This window comes from Pipistrellus hanaki (assembly GCF_964339955.1).
Source record: "Pipistrellus hanaki genome assembly, chromosome: 2".
In the NCBI taxonomy this organism is placed as follows: Eukaryota; Metazoa; Chordata; class Mammalia; order Chiroptera; family Vespertilionidae; genus Pipistrellus; species Pipistrellus hanaki.
Window position 1 is genome coordinate 140,633,487 of NC_140504.1, and position 11,221 is coordinate 140,644,707.

At 42.0% G+C, this 11,221-nt stretch overlaps 1 protein-coding gene across 3 annotated transcripts in view; it reads left to right on the forward strand.

Annotated features, from left to right (window-relative positions):
* DDAH1 (dimethylarginine dimethylaminohydrolase 1) overlaps positions 1–10,998 on the forward strand; it is a 144,161-nt gene extending 133,163 nt beyond the window's left edge. For all 3 annotated transcript variants that reach the window (XM_084874443.1, XM_084874445.1, XM_084874444.1), the window contains exons 5-6: positions 5,884–6,027; positions 8,031–10,998. In XM_084874443.1, coding sequence (XP_084730569.1) covers positions 5,884–6,027; positions 8,031–8,147 — 261 coding nt within the window. In that variant the 3' untranslated portion in view covers positions 8,148–10,998. The remainder of the gene's footprint in view (positions 1–5,883; positions 6,028–8,030) is intronic.
* The last annotated feature ends 223 nt before the right edge of the window (positions 10,999–11,221 follow it).

The following is an 11,221-nucleotide window of genomic DNA, read 5'->3' on the forward strand; positions in this document are numbered from 1 at the left end:
TAGGTCCGATCCCTGTGAAGGATGACAGGCTGGTTCTGACTGCAAACATGAGCAAATGTGGCCCACCTTCCACAGGACACGATGAGCAGGGATTCAGTCATCGTGCAGTCCTCGCCCCTGTCCCAGGAAAGAAGCTAGGATTTGTGGTCAGATGGACCAAGAGTAATTACTGAAAAGTCACACAGATTCTAGCTTCTCCCCTACAGCTAGAAACAGACCCATTTATATTATGAGGAAACCAATCTGCTGTTTGTTTTACTGTACCATTTTACTCAAGCAGGGGTTAAAACCGACAGAGGCACATGTGTGCTGTTTGCTACACACCAAGTTTTTTCTTTCTTTCCTTCCTTTGCTTTAATGCTTTTAGCTGCTGTGCTCTCTAGTTCACCCCAGGCCCGCTGTCCCTTGTTATCTTACATCCAGAGCCACTTGGGTTGGGAGCACAGATTATAGCCCTTCATAAAGAAAGAAGACAAACATGGGCTCATTGATTTTAGCCTGGCTTACTTTAAGAAATGAATTGCATTTCTATCTCTGGACATAGACCGTATCTTGTTTTTTTCTGAGCGAATGCAATTGTTCCCGTAAGAATTGATCACTTAGCCAGGGGTCCTCAAACTTTTTAAAGTGGGGGCCAGATCACGGTCCCTCAGAGAGCTGGAGGGCTGGACTATATGAACTACTAATTCCTACTGTAACACCTCGGCTGCGCTCACTGCCCAAAAAACCTGGCGGGCCGGATCAGACTCCTCTGCGGGCCGCATGTGGCCCGCGGGCCGTAGTTTGAAGACCCCTGGGTCTTAGTCCATCCCAGCATACTCCTGAAGCTCCCTATAGTCTCAGAAATGAATGAAGAAATGAATCAATTAGTTACAAACATATTTCAATCTATATGCCAGGTGACCTGCAGGAAACAAAGAAGGAAGAGTGCTCACATTTATTACACACTTAATATGTGCTAGGAACTTGTGCTGAGCACTTCAAGTGCATGATCTGTTTTTGTTTTGTTTTATTTTTTAAAAAACAATCTTAGCCCTAACCAGTTTGGCTCAGTAGATAGAGCATTGACCCATGGACTAAAAGGTCCTGGGTTCAATTCTGATCAAGGGCATATACCTCAATGCCGGCTCCATACCCGGCCCTGGTCAGGGTGCGTGCAGGAGGCAACCAGTCAATGTGCCTCTCTTACATTGATGTTTCTCTCTCTTTCTGTCTCTCTCCCACCCCTTCCATTCTCTCTAAAAACCAATGGGAAAATGCCAGGCTGACCAGCAGACCCTGAGCCTCGGATGAATAGATTACTCTGACACACATTTCTGTGAAAGAGAGGCTAAGGGGCCATTTTGCTTTAGAAGCAAAGAGCCTCAATTGCCTGCTTCCTTAGGCTTTCATGGTTAACAACAGCTTGCACTAAAATTAACTATTAGATACAATCAGCTGGATAAGTATGCTTGAGAAAGCACCTGCACCTGTAGTGTCTTTCAAACAAGGGCATTTTGAAGTCTAAACATAAAGATTCTAGTAAAACACCCAGGGGAGTCAGACTTGTTTGGAAAAGTCAAGGCAGGATCTGCAGACTTCAGCAAGGTCTCCTAGAGGCCTCTGACCTTTCAGAGAATCTTCCTTATAGACTTTTCAACTAAGTCCCATGCTTCCCCACAGAAAAATACCCTCAGGTGAGAATTAACAAAAATAAATAAATAGAAGTTAAAATAATAATTTTCGCCGAAACCGGTTTGGCTCAGTGGATAGAACGTTGGTCTGCGGACTGAAAGGTCCCAGGTTCAATTCCAGTCAAGGGCATGTACATTGGTTGCAGGCACATCCTCAGTGGGGGGTGTGCAGGAGGCAGCTGGTCGTTGTTTCTCTCTCGTCGATGTTTCTCTCTCATCGACGTTTCTAGCTCTCTATCCCTCTTCCTTCCTCTCTGTGGAAAATCAATAAAATATATTTTAAAATAATAATAATAATAATAATAATAATAATAATAATTTTCAGTGTTGCCCTATGGAGAATAGATATGGCATTGCCATCCCGTTTTAAAACTGAGGGACTTGAGGCTGGGAGAGGGATTTGCTCAAGTTCACAGTTAGTGTGAGGCAGAGCAAAGTTTCAGACCCAGACCTTTCTGACTCCAAAGTTCATGCTCTGCTCACTGTAAAATGCCTAAACCTACATTCAAGGAGCTAGTCCATTTGAAAAGAAAGAGAAACTTTGTAAAATCTCACATATTAAAATCTGTCCTAATTTTGAAAAGCCTGTAAGTTTTCTAACAATTCTCTCTAGGGAATTCAGGCAGAAGAGATGCTAAACCTGCAAGATCATTGGATTGCCTGTTAAATAATGCAGTCCTTAGAGAGAAGGACGCTAAAGAAATCACCATAGGAATGTGATGGGTATAGTGTTATGTGGTTTTAAGAATAAAGAGAGACTTCCAAAACAAGCTATTTTAAGATTGAGGTAGAAGCTTGCCAGAACAGTAGATAGGATTGCAGACTGGAAACTTGAACTCTGTTTGTCTGGTCATGCTGTCATAAAATACTAGTGGCTTATTAAGGTCTTGTTACCATGCCTTGTTATGTACATTAACTCCATTTAACTTTCACAGTCAGTATAAAAGACTATTATTATCCCCAATTTTATAGGTGAGGAAGCCAGAAGTCAAAAAAAGAAGCTTATATTTACACTAGGGGGGGGGGGGGTCCCTCAGCCCAACCTGCCCCCACTCACAGTCCAGAAGCCCTTAGGGGCAGGAGCTGACACAGCAATCGGGGGAAGGCAATGCCCCCATCACACCTCTGCTGCTGCCACTGCCGGCAGCACAAGCCTCAGCCAGCCCTGGTTACCTGAGACTTGGGCCAGTCCTGGGCAACTGGGCAGCCGCCATCCAAGGCTTGTCTACACCTTGGCCAGCCCTGGATGGCTAGGGGGCTGAGGGAGTTGGGGGACTCTGGATGCAGGCGCACGGAGTGGTGTGCCCAGCTGTGCCACACGCCTGCTGCCCCAGCAGGGTAAGGGGATTGGGCGCCGCCCATCTTTGAGGGTGTGGCAGTCAATTAGCATATTTCCTCTTTATTAGATAGGATAGCTCATAAAGATTAGAACTGAGACTCAAACCCAGGTCTTACTCTAGAGTTGATGGCCTTAATGTGCCCCTTTCACATAATAATAAATGGAAACTACTGTGTTTTTGAAAGCATCCAAAAAGGAAGTCTGCATTAAATAGCAATTTATAATTTTTTAAAAAGAATTATTGGGTCTGGATGTTTTTTTCTCTTATATCAGCCTCTTCATATTCCTTTTTAGCATATCCATTCTTTTTAAAATCTTTGTTATTTTCCCACATCGAACCCCTCCTACCCTACCCACCCCACCTCAGGCCCTCATCATCCCTTTGTCTTCATCCATGGGTTATGAACATATGCTACACGGTCTTTGGTTCATTACCTCCCACCCGCTCAATCTCCCGTTGCCCCCCCACCTTCCATCTGAGATTCTGCTCTCTGTTCCATGCACCATAGCATATCCATTATAGAAAGAGGCCTCAAAGGAGTATGTCGTTAATTTGCTTAGAAAAGTTAATCATTAGGAATGTTAACTTCTTAATTGTCCCCATATTCTAATAGATCTACGGGTTCTCAATTGGGGTTCTAGTGAAGAAACCACCCTACAGCTAATCTACTCTGTGGACCTATCCTTTCAGAGAACAATTTGAATTAAAAAGTGCAAGAGAGATGTTTAGTCAAGTCCTGTAGCTACACCAGACTACCGTGTCATAATAGGATTGCGCGCGCGCGCGCGCGCGCGCACACACACACACACACACACACACACACACAAAAGAAATCATGGTACCACAAGAGAATAAATAATAAGTACTACGCGGATGCAGGAAATTAGATGTTAATGGCAGTTAGGAGAGAGAGATCTGCTGCAGCTCTGAGGGTCAGGAAAGAGCACAGAGATTAGTAACGAGGGTTTGAGTTGCACAGATCTGGGCTTGAATTCACTTTTTTAAGGCCTTGAGTGAGTGATTTGACCTTTATAAATCCAGCTTCCTCATCTATAACACAGGAACTTTGAGATCAGATAATGAATGTAAAATATTTATCCTGGTGCTCTGCTGCTCTTAGTGTAATGTAATTATCTGTCTGACTCCCCCATTAAATTGTGACCTTTTCAAACACTGAGTCTATGTCCTGCTCATCGCCGTGTCTCTCAGCCTTTGATACTGTGCATAAGTTCACCCCATTTCTAACGTTTCCGTCTCTGTGACGGATATCCCATAATCAGATTACTCCTGGCCTCTCTGGAGCCTTGACATCTTTCACTAGGAGAAGTAAATGGTTTGCCTGACTGGTGGGTCAGGAAGGGCTTACTACACACCACTCTTCACATTCTCTTGGGAGCATGCAGTCTCTTCCACACCATTCATAGATTCTACCTTCCAGTGCCACGTGACCAAGTGGGCAAGTCAGCCTAATTCTAGGCTCTAGTCACATGAAACACATTTTCACACAAATATTGAAAGGTAAAGGGACACCTATCTAGAAAGGAATATTAGAACCAGATTGTGGAAAAGATCTTATTAATATCTTCATTACAAGACATTTAGGCATATTTCTTAAAACATATGGGTATTGATCAAGAATGGAAAGATTCTACATGACTAAGCCAAAGTAATACTTGCTTTGTTTTTCATGTTTGGACATTTTTGTTTTGTGTGTAGTTTGGGAAAGGGGGAGGGAGGTTTGGGTGGTTTTGTTTTGATTGTGTTGCAGAGGTAAGATTAGGTATCAATATTTTACATTTTATGCAGACTTCATCTTGTGTTATTTTTACAGTTTACTTTATACTAAGGCACAAAGAAACCTGTTGCTTGATGAATAGACTTGCTAAAGCAGTTTTCCCCAGCTGTAGTCCAGGGGTCTGCCCCAGAATTACCTTCAGGGCTTTTCAGGATGCAAATTTCTATGCTTCACCTCACATCTGTCAAACCAGAATCAGGTATTGGGGGTTGGAGCCTACGAATATGAGTTTTACATTCTCCCCAGGTGATGTTTATGATAACTGTATTAAGGGCATACCTGCTAACAGACAGTGTAGCCAATTTAAACGTTCATAGGAAAATATATATTGTGTATGTGTGGTTATTTCTAAACCAAGTTATTGGCCATTCTGAATACTGTTAGTCTTTTATTCCTACAGACCAGGTCAGCCCTGTTCATTCCATAAAGGATATCATCACAACCCCAGCGGGGGCCCTGGCCAGCCAGCTTGGTTGGTTAGAGCATCATCCTGTACACCAAAAGGTGTGGGTTTGATTCCTGGTCAGGGCACATGCCTAGATTGTAGGTTCAATTCCCCAGTGGGTGCATGTACCGGAGGCAACCAATTGATGTTTCTCTCTCACATAGGGGGTCTCTCTCTCTCTCTCTCTCTCTCTCTCTCTCTCTCTCTCTCTCTCTCTCTCTTATCCCTCTCTCCCCTCTCTCTCTCTGATCAATAGAAACATATCATCAGATGAGGATTAAAAAAAAAACAAAACAGCTGGGCCTTTTATATATGTGGCCATTTTGTATCTTACTGATTATGAACAAAAACTAGAAAAAATATAGACAGTTTTAAAACCTTTTAAAAATTAGAGACCACGCACTTTTAAAAGAACAACCACAAGAAGAACCCTTGAGATTCTTCCGAAGAGTCACAGCTCCGGCAGGTTTCCCTCTCGGGCTTTAAGTGACTTGGGGTCACAGACAGGAACTTCAACACAGCACTGTTCTGAGGCATCAGTGCAAGCTTATACCCATGACACTGCCTGCCTTCTGTTTTGGAAAGTGTGGGGATACCCTCTGCTTTAGCCTGCTGTATTCCTCTTTACAGATCATGCAACAGATGAGTGACCACCGCTACGACAAACTCACTGTGCCTGATGACGTGGCTGCAAACTGTATATACCTGAACATCCCCAGCAAAGGCCACGTCTTGCTGCATCGAACCCCAGAAGAGTATCCAGAAAGTGCAAAGGTAAAAAAAAAAAAAAAAAGTGTCCTTCCTGGCCATTGCAGCTGACTAGGCTTCCCTGACAATCTGCCTGTCAGGATTTTTTCATGACGGAGTGACAAATAGCAGGGGCCTCCTTTTCCTCCTACATATAATTATTAGAAAGGTAGAAAAGGTGATATTTGGTAGGACACAGGGAAAGTGTCTTTAACTCACTCTTCTCGTTCATGTTCTTGGTCACTGGCACATGCGCAGTGATTGCTATGGCCATGCCTGGTGTTCAAAGCTTTTAAGGAAGTACTTGTGCTCCAGCTCGGATTGAATGCCCCTCTCCACTCTACTCAGGAAGCTGTGTCACTGTTTTCTGACAAGTCAGAGCTGACCCACATCAGAGGGTCATTTTTTCCCTCAAGGCGGAGACACATGAATGACTCAAGGAAGTAGCTAAAGAGTCTCTGTGTTTGTGTTCCAACATGAGAATTGTACCTAGATATGGGTTTTTTTCCTGGTCTAATGAAATCTCCCTTGCCCTCAGGGCACTCTGTCAGTCTCATCTGTACACTTTAGAAATTTCAATCTAATCCTACCAAGCAGATAAAACAGTTCCCAACCATAGATCTTTCAAGTGTCCCTACCTCTTACGCATTCAGCATCTTCATCTCAGCCCAGCTATTTATCCTAAGCATTACAGAAGAGTTTTAAGTAACCATTGATCTTTTTTTTATATATATTAGGCTTAAAATTTTTTAGAAAATATTTAATATCACCTTTTAAATATGCAATACTGCTTGATTTCTTGGCTTATCCTCATAACCCATCTCCTTCTTAACAAAAGAGAAGGGTAGGGGATCCATAGGCAATATTTCTCTATTTCCATGGCTGACAGGGTGAACCTGAGAAAATTCAGGACTTCTGACCCCAGACTGGGCTCAGCTAGCTCTGGATGAATGGTGGGTCTCATACTTGAATTTTAGCAGCAGGGTTGTTAAAAAGAAGGATTCCTCAACCCCCACCCTAAAACCTTTAATATCAATGAACATTCATATCTCAGATTCACTTGGAGTTTCCCAACTCTGGATCCTCTATGCCTTTCAGCCACACTGATCACCTGACAACTAGGTGAGCATTAACTACTTCTGAATTTAGCCTTGGTCATCACCGAGAAAGATAACATCCTTGTGTACTGAGGGCTTCCCCTGTGCCAGGCATGCTACATGCACTACCTTATAGCCCAGTGAGGGCGCTGTTCTTACCTCAGTCTGAGAAGAAGTAATCCGAGGCTCAGAGGAATGTCTCCTGGCTGAAGTCACACTTTGGGGAGTAAATTGACAGAACTGGGTTTGGCATCCAACTGTGTCCGGCTCCCATCTTCTTAGCCACTTCTGAATTTTAAGAAACAAAGCGCTTCCTGAAGACGTATGATTGATTGTTGTTAGACAGTGTGTTTTCCATTGATTTTGTGTTGCTATTGTTGTTGTTTTTCATGTGCTTTATTTGATCATCAGAGAAAAATGTATGTATGGACTGTTAATTTGAAGTTTTGACACATGCTTTCTATGAGAGTCAAAAGATGCTGTAAAATTCACACCTGTCATTTAAAAGCAGTTTGACCTGAAATGTTTCACATAAATGATATTTTCCCCAGTTTTTCCCAGTGGTATTGGTGAGGAAAGAAACATTAAAGTAAGGTTATAAGGGTTTTAAAGTGTGGGGAGAGAGTAATATTCAGACTGAAAGCATGGCCACTGCCTTTCACATATCATTGAATCTAGCAATGACACTATCTCTAGTACCAACCACATTCTGACACATCTCTGGGTCTGAGGTTAACTAAAGCTCCTCGTGGTTAATGAAAGCTCCCAGCTCTTTGGGTATGCGGGCTACATTGCATGCACATTGTGGGTTAGGTGGGTGAAAAGCCTAAATTCACAACCAAATTAATTTTCTGCACCAGGTGTGGAGTAGGGGACAAGACAGATGCAGAATCATAATCCTTCTCCTCTCCCTTTGCTTGGTTCGTGCTGCAGGTTTATGAAAAGCTGAAGGACTACATGCTGATCCCCGTGAGCCAATCTGAACTGGAAAAGGTGGATGGGCTGCTCACCTGCAGCTCGGTTCTAATTAACAAGAAGGTAGACTCCTGAGTGGCAGTCCTTCCCTGCAGCTGGCAATCCTGCACTCACAGGCCAACAACTATCCCCACTGCTGTCGTTTTTGTTGACAATCTACTGTGCCACTGTGCTACTAACTCTGGTTCACAGAAGTTCAATTTTAATTGTCTCATTCTGTACCTTCTCCTCCATCCCTCTCATGGTGGTACCTAGACTGGATTTGCTAAAAGAATTAAGCAACCTAGAAATTATAGAGCAAATGAATTGTCCAAGTGATTAATGACTGTAGGGAAACAGTATTTGTATTATCAGTGTGAAAATCATTTTGTTGCCAATACTGTATACGCAGAAGAATGTCTTCTTAGTCTGAAAAGCTGGGATTTATTATTAATCATCTTTGGTTCCCTGGTCCATGGATTCTCCTTCTTTCCTCCTTTTTCTCTAGCAAACTCTGAAGACTTTTTTTTTTTTCCCCATTACTGTCTTTTGCTTTTCTCACTTCTATCACACTCACCTTGACCTTGGGTAAAATCAGGAGTCTTGCCTTCTGGGTACCTTCCTGCAAGTTCACCCTGTCTGTCACCAGTCTCCTCTGCCTCATGGTGACATCTTCCACTCTCCCTCACAAGGGCAAATGGATCCCTCAGCAGAACTGTGATCACAGCTGTGTGGAGGTGAGTTAACAGCACAGAGGCACATCCTGACGGGGTTTCCCCAGAGATCTAAATTCCACAAGAAGTAGGGCACCACACCTCTGAAGGTGAATTCAGCACCAGATGGTTGCTAGGGAATTGTAGATCAAGAGGCTTGGAAATACCCCAGGGCTATAACATCTTAGAAAGTCTTTAAGTCGCATTCCATGAATTTTTGCTTCCTTACTGGCCATATATAGACCCTGAAGAAAATAGTCTTATTTTCTCTTCAGCTCATTCCAGCCCACCACTTCCCACTATTGTGATTCATCCTATTACTGCCCTTCTGCCACCGGCAATTATCCTGGCCTAGCAAAGTTATTCCTTCCCAAGCAGACATCCCATCTAACACTGACTCTTGATGTCTGTATGAGCTGGATGAAGCATGCTCAGGAAGTGATAGGCTGGGTACTTGAGACCAGCTGCTGACAATGGGCAGTTCTACGAAATAGCCATGAACATTTACTGTGGAATTCAATTAAAACTGCTTTCCTCTCTAGCCTTTAAAGTACACAACCTTGAACTGTCAGGGAGCCCTTACATAAAACAATGCCACAGTGAAGGGAGAGATCATTGTCACTTAAGCCTGAAAGAATCAGCCTGTTGGCAGGAAAATGGTACTTTCCAAGGAAGTGTGGCTGATCCAGGCATGTTACTGATTTTCTAGTCATCTCCACCTTTCCCGTAGTGCCTGCGGCTTGTTGTTTAAGAGTAAGAATCAGGGAGATTGAGAAATGGGACTTCAAGTCTTGCTCTGCTCACCTATGTGTGTGTAATCAGACATTCCATATGTTTAATGATCAAAAGAGAATTACCTTTATGCCCTTCATCTCCCCCTTAGCAAATGGGGAGGAACACAAAACACCCCTAACCACTCTCTGTCTTTTTCATTTATTTGATGACTTCTTGCCAGAATTGGAAGAAATTCCTTCTCCTCCTTCTTGATTCACTTTAAAATTCATTTTGCATACAAATATCTAATTATATACATTCTATGATTAAACTATACCTTGGTCAATGTCACATTTCCAACTGCCTCATCGTGAGTGAATAATATGTTTTTACCAGCGAGAGAATGAATGTTACCCACATGCCCAAGTTGATCAAGAAAAATTATCCTCAGCAGTTATGGTTGCCCTTTATGCTGGCAAAAGCAGAAATCCCCTTGGGAAATGTCAACCTCTCAAAAAAAAAACCATGGAAAAACTAACACAATCAGCTGGTGTATGTTATTATTAAAGCAAACTGGCACATAATCTTCAATGTCTATTTGTATCATCCCAAGTTAAAGAACTATTGTCTATTATGTCTAGTCACTTGCAAGGGAATAGATTTCCCTTTTGATTAATTTGTCCAAATAAGACTGTTTTCACTTTTTCTTTTCTTTGCTACTTTCCCTCTTTCCTTCACTTTGTCTCAAGAAACCGCCTAGAATCTGTGTGCCTCTTCAGAATCTTATTCTGCACAGCTGTGTCACAGACAAGGCTGGCTTCTTTAGACTACCTATGATAGGATTTGAAAACCTAAACTATCTGCAGCATAATAGTGTTATTTTTTATGTTCTCATCAGCATAATGTTACCTTTGAAGGAGAAAGATAACTTCTTGTCTATTGTGATTTATAGGGATAGCTAAACTAACAGGAACTGCTTTTTGACACTATAAAGACATTAGTAATTGTATTTAAATAAGTAAAAGTTGAGTTATTTGGTCAAGTAAGATTCAGTTTAATAAGGACAATATAGAGAAAGTACGTTATTTAGCATTATTTCTTCAACTAAGATGGATTGCTATAGAAATCAACAGGCAGACCTTGTAGTATATACTGATTGCTCTTTTAAGCTCCTGTGAACAGATAGATTGCTACGGCCATGTCTTTATCTCTAAGGGGAGAAAATAGTCTGTAGATGAATACTGTGATGTATCTAGAGCTGCATGTTAGTCGTGGTGATTATTTACTCTCTAACATTCTACAGAAATCAGACAATTTCCAAATGGCGTTGGGTTTATGCATTTCATTTTACTGACCACCTTGTTCCAGCCAATGTATGGTTATCCACTTTGTGTGCCAAAACCAGTAATGCCTTCATGGCCCTTTAGTCCAGAGAAGTTCTGCACTGATTTTAGTCTCTTGCTGTCCTGATCCTACAAATGTACCAGTTACAATGAAATAAAGTGTCAGTTGTGCTGTGATCAGCAAGTATGTCTGTCTCTGTCTCTCTTTTTTCTTTTTTAAACAGATTGCTATTGTGAATTAAGTAATCATTTCCTTACTATCAGAGATGGAAAGTCCTTTTTATGCTCTTATAAACTACAGAATTAGAAATGCTATGCCTGTGAATCAACTGCCATCAGTAGCTTTAATTAAAATGATATTTTAAGAGAGACTTTATATTTTCAGACACTTAAAAAGTGT